At 40.9% G+C, this 25,666-nt stretch overlaps 1 protein-coding gene across 6 annotated transcripts in view; it reads right to left on the reverse strand.

Annotated features, from left to right (window-relative positions):
* Positions 1–415: 415 nt before the first annotated feature.
* Positions 416–25,666, reverse strand: part of AHCYL2 (adenosylhomocysteinase like 2) — a 157,573-nt gene continuing 132,322 nt past the window's right edge. For all 6 annotated transcript variants that reach the window (XM_049893174.1, XM_049893172.1, XM_049893176.1 and 3 more), the window contains 10 exons: positions 22,764–22,880; positions 20,173–20,236; positions 19,627–19,715; positions 16,850–16,920; positions 14,480–14,574; positions 7,524–7,622; positions 5,686–5,754; positions 5,500–5,578; positions 3,878–3,998; positions 416–3,466 (listed from right to left, as the gene is read on the reverse strand). In XM_049893174.1, coding sequence (XP_049749131.1) covers positions 3,460–3,466; positions 3,878–3,998; positions 5,500–5,578; positions 5,686–5,754; positions 7,524–7,622; positions 14,480–14,574; positions 16,850–16,920; positions 19,627–19,715; positions 20,173–20,236; positions 22,764–22,880 — 811 coding nt within the window. In that variant the 3' untranslated portion in view covers positions 416–3,459. The remainder of the gene's footprint in view (positions 3,467–3,877; positions 3,999–5,499; positions 5,579–5,685; positions 5,755–7,523; positions 7,623–14,479; positions 14,575–16,849; positions 16,921–19,626; positions 19,716–20,172; positions 20,237–22,763; positions 22,881–25,666) is intronic.

Genomic DNA, 25,666 nt, shown 5'->3' on the forward strand with positions numbered 1-25,666 from the left:
TTCTTCCTCTTGGTTGCATGTAGTCAGGTCCTGAGTGTCAGGGTGCTCTGGTCCCAAGCAGTGGGGATGCTGGCTTCCTGTGCTCTCCAGTTTAGGGCAGCACACACAGGAACTGGGAAACTTAGAGCCAGGCATTAGTATCTCTGTCCTAAACAGTTCTCAACTCCCCAGGATGTTGGCTCTGAGAAAGCAGGTCCTTTACACAACACAGCCAGAGAGGATTAGGTATTAGTGGAGTGCACCCCTACCCCCACCATGGAGTAAGGGTCTCAAGGCTAGGGCCATTCAAACATGCCTGCTGGTAACTGCTTCAGCTTTTCCCATCCTTTCCCTACAGTAGGCTCGCTAGCCTGTTGCCCATAGACTTCTCACATCTCTGCTGAGTTCCTAGTTCACAGAAGCAAGGACTACACTCAAAACCAGAATCCATTTTGGGAATATTTTATTTGTCTTTTGAGATTACATGGTCATTATTGCTGATCTATTACAATTACTCAGACATAAAGATTTCCAAGAGCCTCTCAGAAATGGAGATCCTCAAGGCTTTATTTCCTTTCAGTATGACGATAATGAGAACTAATGATTTTTTAATATATATATATAATATATATATGTATATATAGTTCAGAACTTGTCCATATATAATTTGCTGGTGTTGCCTATTTTATTTCTGTAATTTTCCTTTATTAAAAAAGCTTAATGCAACAATGCATTCTGATTTCATTTTTAAAACCATGATTAAGTTAATTTTGAGAAAACCACAGGAGCAGCAGTTTCAGATCTGTTCAGAGAAAAGTCAAGCAGCAAAAAAGCTTTGCAGGAGTATGTGGCCATGGGGAGCCGTGCTCAAATGGGAGGGTAGGATAGGGAGGCGGGAAGGTAGAGGGTAGTTAGATCAGATACTTTTTTTAATGAGAAAAATAGAACTGAATATTCCTATCAAGAAAGTAAAAAAAAAAAAAAAAAAACTCAAAAATTAGCACAAATTCATTGTAGAGAAAACGGTATGTATGCCCCACAGGCCAGGGCTACACACAAAGAAACAGGGATGAGCTATCTCTCCCATGCTTCCAGATACCCAGGATGCATCCAGATACCCAGGTCAGAGCGTGGAGGGAAGAAGGGACATTTGCTCTAATTCCAAGGGTAGAGCGAATAATGACCGGATTCCAACACTAAGGTAGAACCCAAATACTCAGGAGGCCGCCTTCTTAATGGCTGATGGATCCAGAGAGACAGAGAGAGAGAGAGAGGGAGAGAGAAAAGCATGATCATCTGAAACTCAGAGGCAAATACCTCACCATGGGCAGCAACACTTGCAACCTAACCTAGAAGCCCAGTGAGGCTCCCTTTTTGTTCACAGGAGCAGGGCGGTGTTCTCTGTGAGTACACACAGCTCATAGGGAGCCAGGCTCTGCTGTGAAGCCGGAAGTTAAGATTTTTGGCCTGTGAACATAATAGGCTAGAGCCCAGATACCTGTCTAATGGCATTTGCTCTGGACACAAGACGAGGTACAAAAGATGTGAATCTTTTGTTAAAAGGATCCGATTAATACAAAAATCAGAACTGGTTGGGCAAAAGGAAGAACTGAATGGCCCAGTGGGATTTTCAGCATTTATGATCTTTCTTACAGGGAAATATATGTATATATGTGGCACTTTTCCAATACTCGCTAAGATATATGGCCTCCCAGGAACCAGACTCTGTGGAATGAGCCTGTATACTATTTAATGAGGCAAAGAGCCATTTAACCAAGCTCCACCTCTCCACCTCCAAAAGTAAGGTCACTTCCAGACTAGCCCTGAGGGTATATGTGAAGACCAGGGGAAGCTGGAGAGGGTAGAGATAAGGGAGGAGACTTAAGAGCGGGAAGGTTATAGTGACCCTGGTGGTCTGGCATTTCCTGGCATCACCTTAGTCTTGAGACTTTGAGGCAGCCCAGGTCAGGGAAAAAGTAGGAAAACAATCCTGAGAGTTTAAACATGATTGACAGGGGAAGGATAGGACTTATTTACTTCAAAATTCCTAGGGCCACTTTAGAACCAACCTTGTCCCAATGGAAACTTAAAGACCAGCAGGGCAGTCTCCAAAAGGAATCCTACCGTTTGGGCGGGATATAAAATTTCAGACTGCTCACATTACTACATTCTTTGTAATGTTAAAGTTACTCAAGAAACTATCTCTGAAATACAGAATCCTTAGATGGGAGAGGTCAGCACATAAAAAGGTATCCCATCAGAGAAGAAAGAACACAGATCAGATTGCAGAGACATTGTATCTTGGCTTCCTCAACAGCAATGGCCAAAGGGATGAATGTCTGATGAGGTTCAAACTAGCTTTGATCATCTGGACACATTGTACAGGGTCATCTCTGTATAGCTTAGCCAGTTAAGCTGCAAAGCTCTTCCCGGGAGACAAACACACTCTGCTTCTTTAGAAAGCGGGTATGTCAAACTACGGGCCTGAAAGACATGTCCCATTTCTGAAGCCCTAAATCCCCAAATCCCTTGGAATATGCTTTTCTTCACTAGTTTCAGAATTTTCAGTAGTTTAAGCAACAACAGGGAGTTTCAGGAAGCAGTTTTTACAACAAACCCTCCTTTTCTGAGATAGTACAGTCTGGAGGGGCTTCCTGGAAAACCATCCAGTTAAATGACATGGAAGTAAAACTATGGGTCCCAATGGAAATGGCCCTCACTTCCTGTGCAGAGTTTGGTTGGGTTAAAAAGATGGCAAAATAAATGACTGACAGATACCACAGCTGCTGAGGAAATACTGGAGGCACATTCCTCTTGGTACCAGAAAGTCTTAAAGTGGACACCAATGTTCAAGGAGAAGAAAGTAGTCCTGGTTAAGGAAGGAGACCTCCAGTCGGCACAGGCACAGCTGAGTTCTTGTTGTAGCTTGCCAAAGCCATGACACTCCTTCCTACTAGCCATTTCATAAAGAAGGCAGTGATAGTAGAGTGATGGTCAAGGCTGGCAGCCCAGGCCATGTTCATTCAGTGGTTTCCAAAAGGCCTCACCTGGGAAAGAGCCAAAGCTGAGAAAGGCAGCTACTGAAAATTTATTCCAGAAAACCCCAAGGAACGAGGAGTCTGGCATCCCTGGACTAACTCCTGATCCTGGACAAGATAAAAATGGCCATTGCTGAGGCTTCGGATCAATGGGGGATGATGCAAAAGATGCACTGGGAATGGTTACCCCATTTCTTTCCTTTCTCAGCCTGTCCTATGTGGCTCTCTCAGCCCTCAGGGCAGTAACCACACTCCGGCCAAGGCTACAGGCACAGGATTCTAGATTTTAATAAATAAATAACCTAACATATGGTCTATAGGGTGAGCACGGCGGGCAGCTCTGATTGGAGAAGCAGCTTGTTGAGTTCTTTCCTGTATAGTAGTGGAGAAAAGACTTGAGGTTCTATTCCTTAAAACTTCTTCCGGCTTGAGTTACAGGAACTTAATACCTGGAGGGAAAAAGAAAGATGAGACTTTGATGCTACTGGATTGTGCGCATGCTGCGACATGAAGAGCCTGCCTAAAGACGCAACAAGGAGGTAGGGCCTTTTCTGGAATGTATGGTGAGGGCAGATAACTGTTGTTCTTTTCATCTTTGTGAAAAAGACCAGCATTTCTCCATGAAGGGCGAAGAATCATAGCCAGAAGATGAAATGGAGAAAGGCAATTCAGGAAGAGGAACTCTAACGTTTGGAGGAAGCCTCAAAGAGCCCTTTGGGGATGGTGGTGACGGGGGTGGGTCTATTGTTCTGAGTTCATGTGAAGGTGGAGATAGGTGCAGAGAGCAATTCCAGTGCGGGAGGCTCTTCACTACCCAAGCTCCCAGAGACCCTCCCTGTTTTCTGGGGAGCCCAAGGCACCTGTAGTAATTAGGCTTGAAGGGCCCATTCTTGTTGAGTCCCAGATACTTGGCCTGTTCATCTGTCAGCTCTGTCAGGTGGGCATCAAAGGTGGGCAGGTGTAGACTCGCCACGTACTCATCTGGAACAGACCACAAAATCCCTGGTATAAGCATTCATACCTTCTGTCTGACTGCTCTCCCCAGGCCTTAAAAGTTGGGAAACACCTTCTAATCCCTGGAGCTGCATGGAAAATGAAGCTCAACTTTTGCTCACTGGCCCTCAATTCTAATGGCTGCCTTTAGCTTCAAGCCCAGTGCTTTTCAAAGCCACAACATTTCTTCCTTTCTAGCTGTTTACAGCCCTGAACCTTTCCTTCTCCTCAGAGAAGTGAAGGAGAATTAAAAGAAACAATAGGTTTAAAAAAAAAAAAAAAGGATGGGTTGGGACAGGATCTAGAAAATGAGAAGTTCAAACTTTAGTTCTGCCTTGAACTCTCTATGCTTTGGGTCACTCAGAAAACCGAATGCCTTAAAAATCTGGAAGGAATAATAATGATGCCACACTGTTTGCTTTGCTTAGTACCCTTAGTTCTTATGGGTTTCTGTTTGCATTCTATTATCTGAATACATGTTAAAACCAAACCCATTGCCATCAGGTTGATTCCAACTCATGGCGACCCTCTAAGACAGAACAGAATTGCTCTGTAGGATTTCCAAGGCTACAATCTTTACGGAAGCAAAGCAGACTACCACATCTTTCTCCCATGGAGTGGCTGGTAAGTTCAAACAGCCAACCTTTTGGTTAGCAGCTGAGTGCTTAACCACTGCACCACCAGGGCTCCTTGATACATGTTACACATTAACAATTTTATGTCATTTTCTATATATTTGTTTGGTTCTCCTTCCCCTACCCCCAACTTTATTATACATTCAGTCAGAATATGGACTGTTTTGTTTCTTTGATATTCTTCCAAAGTGTCTTACTGAAGGGGAAATATATCAACTTCTAACAGTTGCTATGCATCAAGCAAAACAAAACCAGAAGCTGATTTCTTCCCTGATGGTTGCCTTGGGAGTTTATAAACACAATGTATCAGTTCAGGTGCTTGATGCAGGTTCTTCAAAAATTTAAGACAGTTTCATGTTTCTCTTATACGAAACATCCACATAACTACAAACGCTTAACAGAAGCTATTCAGAGTCTCTCCTTGGGCCTGAAGCAATGGAGTCAGAGTTAGGAGCTGTAGTATGAAAAGTCTTGCTGGGTCTGAGAAAAGTGTGGTAGGGGCTATTTAGCAGCCCGGAACTGAGTAAGTCAGATGTCACAAGTGATTCCTTTTCCTTGCGGGGAGGTATTTTTCTCCTTTAAGATTCTTGCATATAAGATACTTTAAGAGAGAAAATCCTTAATATTCATAGGCTGGTAAATTCATTCATAACAAAATATCATGGCTTTACTGGGGTGTCCCAGGTAGAAAATATGGTGAATCAACTGCGAATGGAATCTAGGAGTCCTAGATTCTACGTTTGCAAGATAAAGATATCCTTTTTTTAATCCATAAGGAACTTCATGCCTCCAAACGTCCTCTGGCCTCTGATTCTGGACTACGTGGCGAGGATGGGACAGAAATGCATTCTTACCCATTTTCTTGGGCAACAGGTAGACATCCTGCTTATAGCGACCTTCAGGGGCATTGTAGAGCTCAATCAAGGCGAGAGCCTAGAAAAGCAGAGAAATGGATGCTGACAACCTACCCCAGATGAAGTGAAACCCTGATGGTCAGATGGCACTCTCCAGGCCCAATGCTTCCCACTCCAGAGCCTCACCTGAGTCGTGGCCGTGATTGAGAGCACAAATGTAGGCACTGTAGAGCAGCTTAGGTTCAGCAGACGGCCCTGGGAGTAAGGGTTAAGACACAAATGAGTTAGGACAAAGTAGCTGTGGTCTGTGAGGAGAGAAGGAATAGCACAACTGCCCCTGTTTAATCACTCCCAATTCACACTGTGGGACAAAAGCAGGTGTTCAATAAACAGGAATGACTTGATTAGCGTTTAAAAGAAACCATAAAAAATTCTGGGAATTTTGGCAAAGGTAATAGATAAAAGATCTATGGGATTGTGTAAAATGGAACAGAGCTTATATATATGCCGAGGAAGGGTGTATTTCTCTTGCATTTTCTACTTCCTGCAGCAGAATACCCTCCCAAGGCATCAGCAATTCAGAAGGACTATTCTACACAGCAATCCAGTCAAATCCAGGCTTGAAACGGGAGATCTCTCCAGGCTGCACTTGGGAAGGTGTGATGATTTGGGTGCTTTTTCCTCAGTGTGGTTCTCCTGAATCCAAGGCCGTCTTGGACTCTGAACAGGCAATCCAGAAAGTAGAAGAGCTAAAGCCTCCCCCGCGGTCACGCTTTCCTACTTTGTTTCCTTGTTTTGTTCAACCATAGTAGCCAAGAACAACTGTGATGCTTGCTTTGGTCACCAAAATTACTAGGTTCGACTTCCCAGGGCAATTAGAAATAAGTCACCAGGCAGCAGGCTGACATCAGAGCTATAAATGCATATTTAACAACCTACTCAACCCCCCACATAAACACTCCTGAAGAAATGATTTAGTCCCTTTAGAGAGGTCCTAAAGTATCTGAAAAGGTGAGATAAGGTGAGGAAAAGGTGAAGAGAGCAGTAAGAAAACGTAAATATTAGTTTATGGGCCTCTAGATAGATGGAAACCCTGGTAGCGTAGTGGTTAAGTGCTACGGCTGCTAACCAAAAAGTCAGCAGTTTGAATCCACCAGGCGCTCCTTGGAAACTCTATGGAGCAGTTCTACTGTGTCCTATAGAGTCGCTATGAGTTGGAATCGACTCAACGGCAGTGGGTTTAGTGCATTTCGATAGACTTATCTTTTACATTTTCATACTCAGCTTCTTTGATTGAAAAAATGAAAAACTGACTGAAAATCAAAACCAAAGGATTATTATCCTCCTTTCATTTTGGTATCTGTCCCTGAAGAGGAAGAAGCTTCAAGGGGGCATCATCATAGCTGTCAAGAATCCAGGACTAGAAAGAGAAGCTTCCAAGAAAGGAAAAGAAGTCAAACACCAACATGGAGGGTTAAATGGAATGAAAGTCAACAGCAAGTCTGAGCTTGAAAAAGAGGATGGGGAAAATATTAATCAAGCAGCCAGTATATAGCTGGGTACCTACTACATGTCTGGCTCAATTCAGGAAAACAGACTCTCAAAAACAGGGAATCTAACAGCAAGACATGACTTTTCCAGAGCTGACTTAAGACAGTTACAGTCAAGAATATCTACTTTGTGCTTACTGATTAAACTGTGCCCCAAACGACATTATCTCTTTGTAAGCATCGCTCAAAGCGGCATTGGTTCTATCCATTAATTCCTTCTACAGTAATAGTCATTATCTGACTCAACCTGTAGAATGACATGGAGAGACAGGATAATTGGTGAAGAGTGGGGAACGAAAATAGTTTCTTAATTGCTGAATGAAAAGATCTTTCACGATTAGAAGTTAGATCCACTGGTAAAGTAGTTAAACCTGTGCTTAAGAGGAGCTGGAAGTATGAGAGAACAGGAGGAGACCTGAGTGCTGCAGCCTCTCCTCTGTGGCCGGGTCTCTCCCTCTCCACCCCAGGTCTTACCTCTGCCAGCAGTACTATCCTCTTGCCATCTGGCCATATTACATGGTCAACTTGGGATCTCACTCGCTCCCAGGTCAGTTCTGGTGTCCGCAGACTCGCCTGGAACACATTGGTAAGCACACCATCAGCAGCAGGTCCCACCTTGTGTAAGGACAGATGCTGAAGGAAGCCATTTCAAAGAGCAACTTGAAAGCAGCGACTGACATGCCATATGGAGAATACCTGTCCTGGGTTGGTTAGGACTGTTCCATTTCAGGGAATTTAATCTTAGGCCCAGCCAGGGAGGAGGGATCACTCAGGATGTCATTCCACAACATACACTGTACGCCCACTCTCTGCTGAGCACAGTACAAGGTGCTATGGGAAATACAAAAGAAACCGAAGACATGGTTTCTGCCTTTGAAAAGCTCACACTTCAGTTGGGGGCACAGAACAATACACATGTGAGGCAGGGAGCTTTCAAAAAACTTACAAAGCAACATGCAAACAAGTGCAAATTAATACAGTGCAAACTGAATACGTAAGTGCTGAAGAGACACAAAAAATGGAGGATCAGAGCTGAGTGGGATTAGTTCGAGGAGGCTGAGTGTCCTAAACATAGCATGCTAGGGCCCAAGACTCTGCCTTCATGTTCCAAAGTCCCCGTTCCACCTTCTCAATGGTGGTTCACCCTAAAGTTAAAGAAGCTTCGTGACCTAAGTGCAAATGTGAGGTAGTCTTTAAAGAAACGGTTAATGGTAGTGTAAAGCTCCCAGTAGCTCACCCTCCTTCCATTTCTGTATATTGTGTATTCAGAGAACAAAAGAAGAAATGGTTTAAGTTTATTAAAGCAGCAATCAGGCAATAGTCACCACGTACAGACTTAAGACAACAACTCCTTCTTCTCACAGGCCTAAAATAGAAATTCCAAACAACCCATTGGCTCAGTTGGTGAAATTGAGAAGGTCTCCTAAGCAGTAGTTTTCAGACAAATAAAGAGTAACTCTTTAGTTGTGTAGTAATTATGTATTAGTTACTGAGTGATTTACTATAATTGTAGTTGTTGTAGTAAAGGACACATGTAAAAAAGGCTGTGGGCTCCTCTACTAGGCTGTGAGTTATTTATGGGCAAGGACCTTATCTTCTTTTCATTTTTTTTTATCTCCAAGGTCTATCTAGCATACAATGGGGTGCTCGATTAATGTTCAGAAATACAGAGTGCTTATCCCAGAGGAAGTAGCAATCTAGTGGGAAAGACAGACATATAATTATATTTCAGTGAATTCAGGACTGTGGTATTAGTGGTATGGACCATTTTTTTAGTAGTTAGATGAGAAACATATATAAAATTTCTTGATATGCCAAGTTTTATAAATTGGTTCAACTTTTCTAGAGGGCAATTTGGTAGCAGCTAGCAAAATTTTATATGTACCTAATCTTTTACAATAAATTTCACTTTTAAGCCTCTATCATATAGAAACACTTGGTGCAAGTTCAAAATATAATTGACCAAGAATGTCCAATCTAGCATTATTTGTAACTGCAAAAAAAGGAAAAATCAACAAGGGAATGGCTAAGTAAATCAGGATAGTTTCTTACAATGGAATTCAGGCAGGCTTAAAAAAATATATTTATATTGTCTGAATTCTTAAACTAAGCACGTATTACTTTAAATGAGAATTTAAGAAATTTTAAGTAAACAATAAACAGATTTAAAGAGGGATTAAGCAAATGAATCATTTTGGGAGTTAAGGATATACAAAATGAATCCCTTAGCCTTTGGAAATACCACCACAGAGGGCAACAACCACATAGAGCCAAAAGCTATTCCTTGGTGTCACTGGCATTTTTTTAGTTGAGATGATGGCACTTTAAAATATTTTAGGGTCTTAGTATTTCACACATCTAATCTTCGAGGGCAGTGGCAGTGGTGGGTGGAATCTTCCAGGGACAAGCAATCTTGGAGTTTGGAAGCAAAGATCTTATACCATGATAAGAAGAGTCTACTGTCTTAGGAAGTATTCCTTGAGGAAAAGGATATGGTGGAATCAAGGAAAGGACACTTCTTATGAACATAATAAAATGATCAATGCTTACTAGAAGCAGTTTAGGAGAGCACTAGAATGGCAATGATGCAAGCAAAAGACCTAAGGGTCAGTTTCAAAAAGGGGTTTGAAGAGAAACTTGGTTGAATTATCTCTAGCGTTGACAGTGAAGGTCCATTTGACAGGCCACACTCCTCTAGAGAAAGAGTTTCCTTTGGCCTGCACAGCTTCACAAGAATCTCCCCTAAAAGCATCCAGTTGTCTTTGCCCTGGAGTTACAATCACCAAGCAATCGACTAGGGGAAGGGCTCTCTTTGCGACTACCTTTCCAAACTAGGTGTATGTCCCACTGTAAATTACTCAGTTATTATACTTGCACAAATCGGTCTTATCTGATTGTGAACCATGCATTTCAGTTTCTTCAGGGGGAACAACAGTGGCTCTAGTCTTGTAAAGCATGGAGTCAACAGCAAGTCTCAGGTTAAACCATTACTATATTGTAATTCTTTGGCTGGAAAAAACTTTGAAGGCATACGTACATAATGGTTTAACCGCTTGAATTGTGAAGGTCACAGTCACACAGGCTTACTATGTGACTGTTCAGGTAAGTAGGTCTGCTCTCCACAGAAGGAAGTATGAAAAGAAAGGCATGGTGAAGGGCAGCTAAGAGCATAATCCCTGTCACAGGTTCCCCAAATATTCACAGCACTGGTGTTTCTCAGGAAGGAATGCAGCTTTCTAAACGACCAACTCTTTCTATAAACTAATCCTTTCTAAAAATGTAGCAGTCAACATCTCAAGATTAGGTAAAACTATAAATTCCTACCAAAAAAAGCATTTTTTTTTTTTTTTGCGTTATCTGTTTTAGTAATTAACTGTCCAATATCTCTCTCAACAGTAAGTGTTCCTTCATTTTTGGCTATATACCTTTTGCCTATTCACATGAGAATGATTCTTTTTATTGTTGTAAAAACCCTTAATTTTTTTGATTAGTAAAAATACCTGGATAAAAAATTACCAAATCATTCGCCCACAACAGTTTCACTGAGTTGCCTTGTAGTGATTCTCCTCTTTTTCTCACACTCTGCATCCAAACCATTAGCAAATCCCATTGGTTCTCCCTTCACAATATAGCGCTCTTACCACATCCATTGCCTACTCACCTAATCCAAGCTACCACCTTCTCATCTAAATACAGAAATAGCCTCCTATTCTGCCCGTCACTACTCAAGTTCCAGAAGTGTTTTCTTTATACAACAGCCAGAGTAATCTTTTAAAACATAAAGTCAGATTTTGTCACTTACTTGTTCAAAACTTTCCAATGGTTTCCCTCATACCCAGAATGAAATCTAAAATCCTTACAATGGCATACAAGGCTCTACATAACCCACTACCTACCTCCTTGAGCCGTCTCTTATCCTCTACCCCCTTGCTCATTCTGTTCCTGCCACAATGGCCTCTTTTTATTCCTCAAACACACCAAACTCATTTCCATCTAAGGCTCTTTGTACCCACCATTCTCTCTGCATAGAACTCAGATGGCTTGTTCTTCCACTTCATTCAAATATTTGTACAAATGTTTTCTCCTCAAGGAGCCATTCCTGCACTACCTTAATTAAAACAGCATCATTCCCTATGTTCTCATCTCGCTTTATTTTTCTTCATCACTAAGTGACAATGTATGTCTATTTGTTTATTGTCTGTTTCCCTCACTAGAATATAAGCTCCATGACGATGGAAATGGTGTTCATTTCTACTTCTTCAGTCGATTAGTACTTGACACAGATTAGAGCAAAATGTAAATTTGTTGAATTTAATAGAAATTTGCCAAATAGTGAATGAACACTCTGGTTTCCACTATTAGCTGAGTAAGCATTTTTTTTTTTAATTTCATTTTACATGTTCTGTGTCTATTACTGAAAGTTGAGTAATTTAACCTGACATTATTTTTATTGTGGTAAAATACATAATAAGAATTTGCCATTTTAGCCATTTTTAAGGGTACAATTCAGTAACATTAATTACATTCACCACATTGTGCTACCATCACCACTATCGGTATCCAAATTTTTCATCACTCCAAAAAGAAACCCTTTAAGCAGTAACTTCCTATTTCTCCCTCCCTTTAGCCCCTGGTAACCACTGATAAACTTTTGTCTCTGTGCATCTGCCTGTTCTAGATGTCTCATATAAATGGGATCATATAATATTTGTCCTTTTCTATCCGATTTACTCTATTGCATGATCTACTACATTTTATGTATCCATTCATCTGCTGACGGATGCTTGGGTTGTTTCCACCTTTTGGCTATTGTGACTAATGCTGCGAGGAACACTAGTGTACATGTATCTGTTTGAGTTCCTGCTTTCAAATCTTTGGGTTATATACTGAGGAATGGACTTGCTGGATAATATGGTAATTCTATGCTTAATTTTTTTGAGGAACTACCAAACTGTTTTCCACAGCAATTGGACCATTTTACATTACCACCAGCGAAGGACAATGTTCCAATTTCTCTACATCTTTACCAACACTTGTTATCTTCCTCTTTTCTGATAATAGCCATGATCCCTAGAGGGATCAGTCCCTGGAGAAGGCCATTACGCTTGGTAAAGTAGAGGGTCAGCAAAAAAGAGGAAGACCCTCAACGAGATGGACTGACACAGTGGCTGCAACAAAGGGCTCGAGCACAGCAACAACGGTGAGGATGGCGCAGTACCAGGCAGTGTTTCATTCTGTTGTGCACAGGGTCGCTATGAGTCGGAACCGACTCAATGGCACCTAAATACAACAGTGGATGTGAAGTGGTACCTCATTTTGGTTTTGATATGTATTTCTGTAATGACTAATGGTAAGTAAGAGCTCAACTGCTACCCAAAAGGTCTGCACACGTTAGGGCATTTGTACTGGCTCCTCTCTCTTCTTGAAATATTCTTCTCTTAAAAATCCACATGGCTAATTCCTTCAAGTCTGCTCAAATAGCACCTTCTTATTTTGATGCCTCTAAAGTTACAACTCAGCCCCTTTCATGCCCTTACCGCGCTCGACTTTTCCTTTTTTCCATGGTGCTTTTGATGCCTAACGTACTAAACGCTTATTATTGTCTTTCTTCTCGCTGGAATGTAAACTCCGTGAGGGCAGGTATCTTTGTTTACTTTGTTCACTGACTCTAAGGACTCCAAGACCAGCACCTGGCATATACTAATCACACAATAAATATTTGTGACTGAAGGTAAAGAGTCTCCTGGCCATTTTCCTGAGAGAATACTTACGTTCTGGGCTGCCTTTGGAGGAGAGACAGGTTTATTCATCAGTATTTGAAGGTAATCTAGAAATCACGAGGACGGCAATAGTACAATGTGCAGGGGATGGGGAGGGAACTGGATTGGAGTAAAAAAACTGGATTTTGTGCTCTAATTTCATTTTCAAATCAATGTATAGAAATGAATAATGTATCTAACTTCTTGGTTTCCCGTTTGAAAATCAGGTATTAGAATAAACCCTCACTGGGTAGTCAAAAGGATGAAATGAGATAAAGCAACTTTTTATATCTGAAAAACACAAAAGCTACAAGATAGTATTTTGAGTCATTTTTATTTCAGAGCTTCTTAATAACTCAGAGAGAAAACTCCGTCTCCTTCCCTTACTGTGAAGACTTCTCAGAAGGGCCCAAGGCATGACAACTTCCCTTTAAGCTTTTCCCATCTGGGGGCTCTCCAAGTAGATTAATCAAGGAAAGCACACTCATGTACTATGGACAGTTTTAGAAACATTAGTATCTTTGACCATTTAGCAGTAAGGCACATCAAATGAGACTTAACAAAAAAATGTACCAGCTAAATTATTCACTATAAGCAAAATATCATGGTAAGACAGAATCAGGGAGCTATGCTACTCAGACACACCAAGGATAGAAACAGGCTTTGGTAGGTTGTTTTTCCAGCCATTTTAATAATGTAAGAATAAAGCGCAGAGTTAAAAAGAGAAACCATTTAAAACAGATATTATCCAAAAGGCTCTCAATGTATCAACTGATCCTTACCCGGCAATGCTGAAGCTCAATCAGAGCAGCCCTCAGCAGAGATGAAAGCATGCTTTGCTGAAGTCAGTTACCCACAGAGAAATACAGTTGTGCCAGAAAAATGCCAAAAAAACTTAAAACCACAGTAGAAGTCACAATTAGAGATACTTCGGTAAGTCTGAAAATAATAAATAACATTCCTAGTAACTACTAATTGGACAACTCAGTAGGACCCAGTGCTGTGCTGGACTGGAAAATTTTAGCATGAATTCAATCCAGTTAGAGAAAGCAAGTGATAGGTTTTCCAGGTTTGAGGATCAAACACCATTAGACAATGGCACTGCATTGACTGTGACACTTAGAGACACCCAACTGCTACAGTCTGGAAAATTAGGAGGAGGTCTAGCCCAATGAAACAGGCAGAGAAGAGGAAACTGTGGTATTTGACACACAATCTTAAGCAATGTTCTCAGCCCAGCCCACAGATCTCTTTCCCCTGACTTGTCCTTGGTCCAACATACTTACCTCATTCTTATAATAAAATCAAATATTCCCCAAATACTGACTACTATAATGACTCATATTCATCGTATGAGACTTTTGGTAGTTTTGAGTTTATCTAGCTCTCAACCTAAACATACTCTGGCAAGATAAAATGGCTTACAGTGTAAAGTAGGTATCAAGGTTGGGTGGAAGAGGACAATCATTTGAAATGACTAAGTTGAGACGAAGAAACTTTATAGTAACCACAAGCACAGGCCATAGGGTACTAAGTGAACAGCTGTGGACATCTCTGCCAGGACAGCCATGTTTAGGGTGGCTGGTGACACTGCTCTTTCCTCTTCCATTTTATGTTTCTTGGGAAGAAGAGAAAAAAAAAAGTGCCAGGTAATGAGCCACTTGATCTTACCACATCAATCTCTGTGTTGGAATGTCCCATGTTACAAACAATGCAGCTATTCTTCATACGGTCCAAGTGCTCTCTGGTTACCACATTCTTGTTACCTTAAAAACAGAAGAGATTTATACACATGCAAAGGATTGAGGCTGGACCCCGACATCACACCGTACACAACAATTAACCAAAAATGGATCATAGACTTAAATGTAAGAGCTAAAACTATAAAACTCTTAGAAGAAAACATAGGTGTAGACCTTTGTGACGCCAGGTTAGGCAATGTTTTCTTAGGACATGACAACTACAGCACAAGCCAAAGCAAAAACCAAGCTCGTTGCCATCGAGTTGATTCCAACTCATAGCAACCCTATAGGACAGGGCAGAACTGCCCCATAGGGCTTCCAAGGCTGTAAACTTTATAGGAGCAGACTGCCACATCTTTCTCCTGCAGAAGTGCTGATGGGTTCGAACTGCTGACCTTTTGGTTAGCAGCTGAACACTTAAACACTGTGCCACCAGGACTCCTGAAAGCACAAGCAACTGAAGAAAAATAGATAAACTGGATTATATCAAAATTAAAATATTTTCTGCTGCAAATGATACCACCAAGAAAGTGAAAAGACAACCCACAGAATGGGAGAAGATATTTGCAAATCATATATTTGATAAGAGACTTGCATGCAGAATATATAAAGAACTCTTACAACTCAATAATAAAAAAACAAATAACCCAATTAGAAACTGGGCAAAGGAGAAAAATATACTTCTCCAAAGAAGATATACAACTGACCAATGGACACATGAAAAATGTTTAATACATTAGTCGTTACCAAAATCAAAAAACCAAACCTAGTGCCGTCAAGTCAATTCCGACTCATAGCTACCCTACAGGACAGAGTAGAACTTCACCATAGAGTTTCCAAGGAGTGCCTGGTGGACTTGAACTGCCAACCTTTTGGTTATTAGTCATTAGAAAAAAAAATTTTTTTTTTTTTTAGTCATTAGGCATATACAAATCACACCCACTAGGGTGGCTGTACTTAAAAAAGATAGACAGTAATAAGTGTTGGTGAGGATATGGAGAAATCAGAGCCCTCATACATTGCTGGGGGACTGTAAAGTGGTACGGTTACTTTGAAAAACAGTTTAGCAATTCCTCAAAACATTTAAAAAGTAGAGCTACCATCTGACCCAGCAATTCCACTCCTAGATTTATACCCAAGAGAACTGAAAATGTATGTCCACATAAAAACTTGCACATGAATGTTCAAAGCAGTATTATACATAACAGGTAAAAATGAAAACAATCCAAATACCCATCAACTGATAACTGGGTAAATAAAATGTGGTAGATCCATACAGTGGAATATTATTCAGTCATAAGAGGGTAAGAAGTACTGATTCATGTTACAACATGGATGAACCTGGAAAACATGTGCTAAGTGAAAGAGGCCAGTCAAAAAAGACCACATACTGAAATGTTCAGAACAGGAAAATCTAGAGACAAGAAAGCAGTTTAGTGATTGCCAGGGGCTGGTGGAGGGTGGAAGACTGAAGGAGGAGTGACTACTAATGCACGTGGGTGACGAAAATGTTCTGCAGTTAGATAGAGGCGATGGCTGTACTACTTTACCTTTACATGGGTGAATTTTATGGTCTGTGAATTACATCTTAATAAAGCTATTAAAAAAAAAAAGAAATGGTGATGGTTGTACAACATGGTCGGTATAATTAATGTCACCAAATTGTACACTTAAAAATGGTTAAAATAGCAGGTTTTTCCTGTCCTACTTCCTCTATGAAGATTTTGCTCTAGCCTAACCTTGATTAAGTGAGCCCTGGTGGCATAGTGGTTAAAAGCTCAGCTGCTAATCAAAAGGTCGGCTGTTCAAATCTACCAGCTGCTCCTTGGAAACCCTACGGGGCAGTTCTACTCTGTACTGTAGGGTTGCTATGAGTTGGAACTGACTTAATGGCAATGGGTTTTTGGTTTTTGGAACTTTGGTTACAGAGACTAGAGAAGAAATATACTTGATCACTTTTGGAGGTAAAATATCAAACATACAAATTCAAGATCTGGCTTCCCAAATAAAACTCTGCAAATGGATCTCATCTCTGTCCATCTCGTAGGTAGCTGAGGATGGATGGAAATACGTAACAGTTACAAGGAGTGATGAGAAACTTTCCTACAGGGAAGACCTAATGGTAGATTTTTGGTTGATGCTCTGCAGAGGTAGGAAGAATGTGAAATATTGACTGGTTTTACGGACTGCTATCTCTGGCACGTAAGAGTGTGGTTTTGTTGAGGGTGTTTCCAGTTATTTTCACTTGCTGCATGAAAGTGTTCCCAAGTGCCACCCATTTTATCTGTCATAATCATACCTGTACAGGTAATAACAATGTCCACTTGTCGGATGACCTCATTTAATTTCACCAGTCGAAATCCATCCATGCTGTAGAAATAAAGTACAATCAATTAACCTAAATAGGCAGCTGGGGAGCCTTTTACCACAGCACTTCAAAAGTTATTATCAAGTCCCTTTGATACTTACATTGGCATTTCTTGATACAGTTAAACTATCTTAGCAGTGAAAACTCCAAACCATTTCCTCAGTTCACATAGGACAGAAATAAAAGGTTCTTTTGCATTATTGGACTTATTTCTTCCTGATAACAGGGAGCCAGGGGTTACCATGAAATACCCAAATCAAGTTTCTAGAAGTACCACTTAACCACTGAACCTATGATTCCATTGAAACTGTTCTCCCCAAGATCATCAATGATCTTCTGAATGCCAAAATCAAAAATATCTCTTAGGTCCCTTATGTTACTTGAATTCTTCGGCTACATTTAACATCATTTGCCTTCTTAAAACTTTATATTCCTTGAACACGTGATGCCATTTTCTCCTGGTTTTCCTCCTGCTTTTCTGATATTGGTACTATGTAGGGTTCTGCCCTAGACACTTTTCTCCATTCTTGCAACACCATCCATACCCCTCCCTTGGCTGCAAGGATCACCGATAGGTGGCTGATTCAAAGGTTTACATCTTCAGCTTAGAAGTCTCTGAAGCTGCAGAGCCATGGATCACATTATGCACTGGAAAACTCTTCATGGATGTCCTACAGGACCTCAAACCTACTGTGTTCAAAAATAAACTCATTATGTCTGCCATACCCCCACCCTATCTGTTTCTTCTTCTACATCTCCTACCTTGATCAATGGCATCACTGTTCATCCAACTGTACAAGCCAAATAAACTAGAATGTTCTAGCATGCTCCCTCTCCCTAATTAAATTCATCACCAAATCTGGTTGATGCTTCTTCCTCAATTCCTTAGCACCTCTTGAATCTATTCCCTCTTCTCCATCCTTGCTGGCCTTGCTTAATAAAATTCAAGTGTTATTATTTCTTGCCTGCTACAATAGCCTCTGGCCCAATCTCTTGCCTCTAGTTTTATATCTCTCTAATTCATTCTGTAATTTCCCTAAATGCAAGTGGGATCTTGCCACCTCCTTGCACAAAACACTTGAGTGACACTGCCCACTGTTCTTACGGTGAGATCCAAATACTTATACTGACATACATGCAACGCCTTTCACGATTCCTATGATTCCTGCCTCAGATATCACTACTCCCCCAAATTTATCCTATCTGCCAGCTACATTAAAATACTAGCTCAGCTTCTTAAACATGCCATGCTCTCTCCTTCCTCTGTGACTATGCACATGTCCTCTCTGTCTGGAATATATTTCCAACCTAAGAAAACACATAAGTTTCGAGACTGTGCTCCACTGACAACTCTTCCTACCTGGCCTCCTTGCTCCTCAGTTAGGGATTTCTCCTCTGTGCTCCTACCGAAGCATGTGCTGCTTACTGCCGTCATAGCTCTCACTACACTGCACAGTGGTTATGCCCATGTGCTTTGAGAAGCAGGGGCCTTATCTTATTCATCCTCAACACATGGCACAGTGCCTAATACATTGTAAGTGACCCATCATGACTGTAAGATAATCTCAACAGTAAATCAGTACTCAATTTGAACAGTATTAAAGCATGTTCAGGTTTCTCTAATGAACCCCTGGAGTACTTGAAGGGGGACAGCTCCCTGTGTATGGTGGTGCCCTGATGCAGAGAAAGCCACCCACTCTATTGCAGAAAGTTGTGGGTTTATGGCTAAGATGTGTGGGGAGTGGTAGGACAAGGGAAAAGGGTCATGGTCAAACCTCTATGCCATGGTTTATTCTATCTGAGGTTAATGGTACGGACTGGGGGTATCATCTATGCGACAGATACTGGGACTCTGTAACACTTTTCAGAGACAGTGGAATTTCTTACCCTGCTGAGAAGGGCAGGAGACAATTTCAGTAACTACCATTTAGTGAGCGTGTATGATGTGACAGCACTCTGCACTTTATATAATTATTACATAACACATAGCAATTTATAATAATTATATAATGATTTTACCGAACTTTCAGAGCCCTGAGGTAGGTATGATTACCCACATTTTACAGACAAGAAATATGAGGTTCAGAGAAGTTAAAGAGCTCACCCAGCTTTCTCTGACATGCCGCACTTCCTCTCATAAAAACAGCCGCGCAGGCAGAAAAACCTAAACTAGCTCTGCACGCACTGTGGTAGAGACGTAACAGGAACTATTTTTTTTTTTTTAACTTTGGAATCATTTCAAACTTAAGAATCATCAGAATAGTACAAAGAACTCCCATATACCCTTCACTCAGATTTACCAGACTTCACCCTTAGTTTGGGTTGTCGGATGCGTCCCTGTGGTTTGATTCCGGCATTTTGGGGAGGAGCAGCCCTGAAGTGTTGCCTCTGAAAATGTCTGATGTCAGCCTATGTTTTTGTGACCATTGTTTTCAAAGGGGCAGTGACTCCATATGAAGCAGGTAAGGGGCTACTTGCTCTCTGGCTCAAGGCCTCTCGTATTCTGTCACCACAGGAATTCCACCTTGTACCTTCTCTCACAGCAGAACCCCTTCGTCTTTGGAAGACGGTTATTGGCAGCCTCTCTCAGGGTCTGGGCCTCTCTAAGGTAAGACTCAGCATCACCCAGGCCATTCTCTGGAGGCAGCTCCAGGGTCACACGTTAAGTGGTGGTGCAGAGGAGGAGTGCGTCTCCTCTGCATGCTTACCAGGCTTGCAGGGCACAGATGGGGTCAATCTCGGTGACATACACAATGGAGCCCATGGCTTTCAGGGCAGCACAGCACCCCTTCCCCACCTGACAAAGGGAGAAAACACTCATCTTCAGGAAAGTCAATGAGAAAACAGTTTCTAAAAGCTTCTGGTAAACTGCATCCCCCACCCGCCCCCAAAAGCAATTTCGCTGAATAGATTCATGCTTGGGGAAAAGATGAAAAACAAATGACTGCAGTTTATAAACAAACCCCTGGCCCCTGCTTAGCACATGCATGTGCGCAAGAACACCCACATTCACGATTTATAATCAAAACACAAGCTAAAAGAACATCACAAGTGGCACAAGTCAGAAAATCAACTTGAGGAAAAATGGTAAAAATACAAAGGGAAAAAGAAAGACTGTACTTTAACCAAAGGGCCTCTAAAGTTACTTTTTCCCATCTAAAGTGGTAAATAAAAGTACTCTTTTACAAACGAAAAATCCTAGCGTGTTTCTGCAAAATACATTTTAATTGCTGAAATGAAGGGTTAAACTTTACCTCTCCATAGCCACAGACGACCACTTGCTTTCCACCAAACATCATGTCTGTTGTCCTTTTAAGTCTAGGGGGGGAAAAACATTTACTCAGAAAAACCTTCTCCGTTTCTCTTTTGAGTCTAGACTGGGTCCCTTTGTTTTCATGGGTTTTTTCCATTTTGAAAGAAAACCTCGTTTTTAATGAAGTCCAACTTAATCAAGTTTTTCTTTCATGGATTGTGCTTTTGGTGTATCTAAAAAGTCATCACCGAATCCAAGGTCATTTAGCTTTTCTCCTGTGTGATCCACTATAAGTTGTATAGTTTTGCATCTTACATTTAGGTCTATGATCCATTTTGAGTTCATATTCCTGAAAGATGTAAGCTCTGTGCCTACATTCATTTATTTTGCATGCGGATGTCCAGCTGTTACAGTGTCATTTGTTGAAAAGACTATTCTTTCTTCACTGAATTGCCTTTGCTCCTTTGTCAAAGATCAGTTGACTATATTTGTGTGGGTCTATTTCTGGGCTCTCTATTCTGTTTCACTGATCTATTTGTCTATTAATAGTTTTTTACCATGACAGTACCAATGAGCCCATGCCTATTCAACAGGTTTCTGGTAGGTAGCTGATCTTTTCCGATTTCTTCATTGTTGAAATCTAACCTTAGCCCCTGGTTCTACCGCTTCCATCTTACTCTTGCTTTCATACTTCTCTGATATTAAAGAATCTTTCTTACGTGGAGGCAAAATTCTGCTTAGGAGGGACTCCGTTCATCTTTATAAACCTAACAGAGACACCTTTATGCATCTTTTACTGAACCTAGTATAGATACACTTTAGGCTCACAGATTTGAGATCCAAAAAATCTAAAAGACAGTTGTGGATGAGTAAGTATTTTAATGCATATATACTGGGATTACTATTGATTTTTTCAGGCTCAAGGCCTCATCACATTAACACTTATATGTTGAGAGAACTAGGAACAATCCACAGACAGACTGATGGACTGGGAATTCATTTAAATGTCCAGTCTACCTGATAATGAAGAATTGATGCCTTTGAATTATGGTGTTGGCAAAATATACTGACTATACTATGGACTGCCAGAAGAACTAACAAATCCGTCTTAGAGGAAGTACAGCCAGGATACTCCTTAGAAGTGAGACTGTAGAGACTTCATCTCATGTACTTTGAACATGTTATCAGGAGGGACCAGTCCCTGGAGAAGGATATCATGCTTGGTAAGGTAGAGGGTCAGCAAAAAAAAGAGGAATACCCTCAACAAGATAGACTGACACAGTGACTGCAACAATGGGCTCAAACACAGCAACAATTGTGAGGGCAGTGCAGGACCAGACAGTGTTTTGCTCTATTGTACAAAGGGTTGCTAAGGGGTCAGAACCAACTCGGCCCCACCTAACGACAACCTGATAATACTATTGACTCTAAAGTAGTAATAGTTAACAAAAGTTAGAATCTGCAATGAACATTTTCCAAGTCAAAAAAGATTTCAAAGCAAGAAGCTTCCCCTAACATCTAACTCAACCCTATAACTTACTATATAGGGCTCTACAAAGAAGAGCAAGGGAACTAACACTGAGCAACGGGATACATATGCCTTATCTAATCTAGTCCTCGTAACAACTACATGAAGTGGGTCTTATTATCACATTGTACAGATGAGGAAATAGGCATAAAAAAATTTTTTTTTTTTTAAATAGAGAGGTTAAATCATTAGTCTAAGGCCTTATAGTTAATAAATGATAGAGCCAGTGGTGTTGCCACTCAGTATAATGCTTGGGGTTCAGGCTAATTGGTGTGGTGGCCCATAGGACTTTTCTTCACTTTTCCATTAACCTATACATGAAGGAGGAAACCCTGGTGGTGCAGTGGTTAAGAGCTATGGCTGCTAACCAAAAGATCGACAGTTTGAATCCACCATGCGCTCCTTGGAAACCCTATGGGGCAGTTCTACTATGTCCTATAGGGTCGCTACAAGTCAGAATCCACTCAGTGGCAGTGGGTTTGGTTTTGGGTTTATACACGAAGGAAACCATTTGGCAAAAAGCAATATTCTAAACAGACTTAATGGTTTCCTATAGGGAATTACTGAGTCTTCCTAGCAAGAAATGAAGGACTGTCAGGACTCCAGTGTGAGGACAAAAATTACGTATTAGAAGAACATAGTATATGGTATATATCTAAGCAGATTTTGTCAGATTGGCAGTTCTTAGAGATTTGAAAAATTAGAAATGCCTCTTAGAATTGACTGCCTGCCACAAGTATCCACATGGCCAGAGAATTATATGATACTTGGAGCTCAAGAACTGGTCACATGACCTGGAATAGGAGCACCAGAAACCTTTTTCCAAACCATCAAAATATTTACTTGTTTATACTGACTTTAATTACTGACCTGCAGTTCTGATAGGGTCACAAAGTAAGCACTCTGCCCACCGAGAGAAGGAGCTAGTCTGATTTCTTGAGTAAAACAGATTTGCCTGTAATTGTGATAGCAATAGTAGCTCTAAGTTATAAAATATTAGGTGTGATGTGGTGGATAGACCCAACTCAACAACTCAAGCCCATCCTAAAGATAACAAAACATACCCATCAAGAATTGATTCACGGCAACAGTAGAGGTTGTCAAATTTTTGTTTGGTGACTGAGTCATTGACATTCATGGCTGGAACACACAGCTTCCCTGCCTTGGACAGCTGGTACAGCCTGTGGATGAGGGAAACCAAGAACATAAGGCAGTAAGATAAGATACTGCAATCAGTTTATATCACATCACAGAAGTATGTTGGTTTGGCATGAGCACATGAGGCATGAGATAGCACTAGTCTTGCCTACTACGTGAATATAGAGAAATAAAGAATATCTTTCTAGAATCTGTAGACAGCTTAGAAATAAAGATCTTAATCAAAAAGCTTGTGGAGAAAATCTTTGAACTACCCTTAATTTTTAAAGACTTAAATGTAAAATTTTAAATTGCATCAGATTGACTCTTTTAATTATAAGAGGAGTAACTTTAAGTACTATTTAAAAATCCATGTATAATCTCACCACTCAAAAATATTTTTAATTTTCATTTCACTTAAAGCACAATAAAAATTATTAAAATATACATACATTTTTTAATTTTCAAATAGTTTTATAACCTCAGTGTCGTTGTTGTTGTTGTTGTTAGGTGCCGTCGAGTTGGTTCTGACTCATAGCGACCCTATGCACAACAGAAAGAAACACTGCCCGGTCCTGCGCCATCCTTACAATAGTTGTTATGCTTGAGCTCATTGTTGCAGCCACTGTGTCAATCCACCTTGTTGACGGTCTTCCTCTTTTCTGCTGACCCTGTACTCTGCCAAGCATGATGTCCTTCTCCAGGGATTGATCCCTCCTGACAACATGTCGAAAGTATGCCAGACTCAGTCTGGCCATCCTTGCTTCTAAGGAGCATTCTGGTTGTACTTCTTTTAAGACAGATGTGTTCGTTCTTTTGGTAGTCCATGGTATATTCAATATTCTTCGCCAACACCACAATTCAAAGGCATCAACTCTTCTTCGGTCTTCCTTATTCATTGTCCAGCTTTCACATGCATATAATGTGATTGAAAATACCATGGCTTGGGTCAGGCGCACCTTAGTCTTCAGGGTGACATCTTTGCTCTTCGACACTTTGAAGAGGTCCTTTGCAGCAGATTTGCCCAGTGCAATGCGTCTTTTGATTTCTTGACTGCTGCTTCCATGGCTGTTGGTTCTGGACCCAAGTAAAATGAAATCCTTCACAACTTCAATCTTTTCTCCGTTTATCATGATGCTGCTCACTGGTCCAGTTGCCAGGATTTTTGTTTTCTTTATGTTGCGATGTACTCCATACTGAAGGCTGTGGTCTTTGATCTTCATGAGTAAGTGCTTCCAGTCCTCATCACTTTCAGCAAGCAAGGTTGTGTCATCTGCATAATGCAGGTTGTTAATGAGTCTTCCTACAATCCTGATGCCCCAGTCTTCTTCATATAGTTCAGCTTCTCGGATTATTTGTTCAGCGTACAGATTAAATAGGTATGGTGAAAGAACACAACCCTGACGTACACCTTTCCTGACTTGAAACCAATCAGGAGCCCCTTGTTCTGTCCGAACAACTGCCTCTTGATCTATGTAAAGGTTCCTCATGAACACAATTAAGTGTTCTGGAATTCTCATTCTTCGCAGTGTTATCCATAGTTTGTTATGATCCACACAGTCAAATGCCTTTGCATAGTCAATAAAACACAGGTAAACATCCTTTTGGTATTCTCTGCTTTCAGCCAGGATCCTTCTGACATCAGCAATGATATCCTTGGTTCCACATCCTCTTCTGAAACCGGCCTGAATTTCTGGCAGTTCCCTGTTGATATACTGCTGCAGCCGTTTTTGAATAATCTTCAGCAGAATTTTGCTTGCATGTGATATTAATGATATTGTTCTATAATTTCCACATTCGGTTGGATCACCTTTCTTGGGAATAGGCATAAATTTGGATCTCTTCCAGGCAGTTGGCCAGGAAGCTGTCTTCCATATTTCTTGGCATAGACGAATGAGCACCTCCAGCATTGCATCTGTTTGTTGAAACATCTCAATTGATATTCCATCAATTCCTGGAGCCTTGTTTTTCGCCAATGCCTTCAGAGCAGCTTGGACTTCTTCCTTCAGTACCATCGGTTCCTGATCATATGCCACCTCTTGAAATGGTTGAATATCGACTAATTCTTTTTGGTATAATGACTCTGTGTATTCCTTCCATCTTCTTTTGATGCTTCCTGCGTCGTTTAATATTTTCCCCATGGAATCCTTCACTGTTGCCACTCCAGGCTTCAATTTTTTCTTCAGTTCTTTCAACTTGAGAAATGCTGAGCATGTTCTTCCCTTTTGGTTTTCCATCTCCAGCTCTTTGCACATGTCATTATAATACTTTGTCTTCTCGAGCGGCCCTTTGAAATCCTCTGTTCAGTTCTTTTACTTCATCAATTCTTCCTTTTGCTTGAGCTGCTTGATGCTCAAGAGCAAGTTTCAGAGTCTCCTCTGACATCCACCTTCATCTTTTCTTTCTTTCCTGTCTTTTCAGTGCCCTCTTGCTTTCTTCATGGATGATGTCCTTGATGTTATTCCACAACTCGTCTGGTCTTCGGTCACTAGTGTTCGATGCGTCAAATCTGTTCTTCAGATGGTCTCTAAATTCAGATGGGATATATTCAAGGTCATATTTTGGTTCTCGTGGACTTGCTCTGATTTTCTTCAGTTTCAGCTTGAACTTGCATATGAGCAATTGACGGTCTGTTCCACAGTCAGCCCCTGGCCTTGTTCCTACTGATGATATTGAGCTTTTCCATCATCTCTTTCCACAGATGTAGTCAATTTGATTTCTGTGTGTTCCATCTGGCGAGGTCCATGTGTATAGTCGCGGTTTATGTTGGTGAAAGAAGGTATTTCCAATGAAGAAGTCGTTGGTCTTGCAAAATTTTATCATTCGATCT

This window comes from Elephas maximus, chromosome 8 (assembly GCF_024166365.1).
Source record: "Elephas maximus indicus isolate mEleMax1 chromosome 8, mEleMax1 primary haplotype, whole genome shotgun sequence".
Lineage (NCBI taxonomy): Eukaryota > Metazoa > Chordata > Mammalia > Proboscidea > Elephantidae > Elephas > Elephas maximus.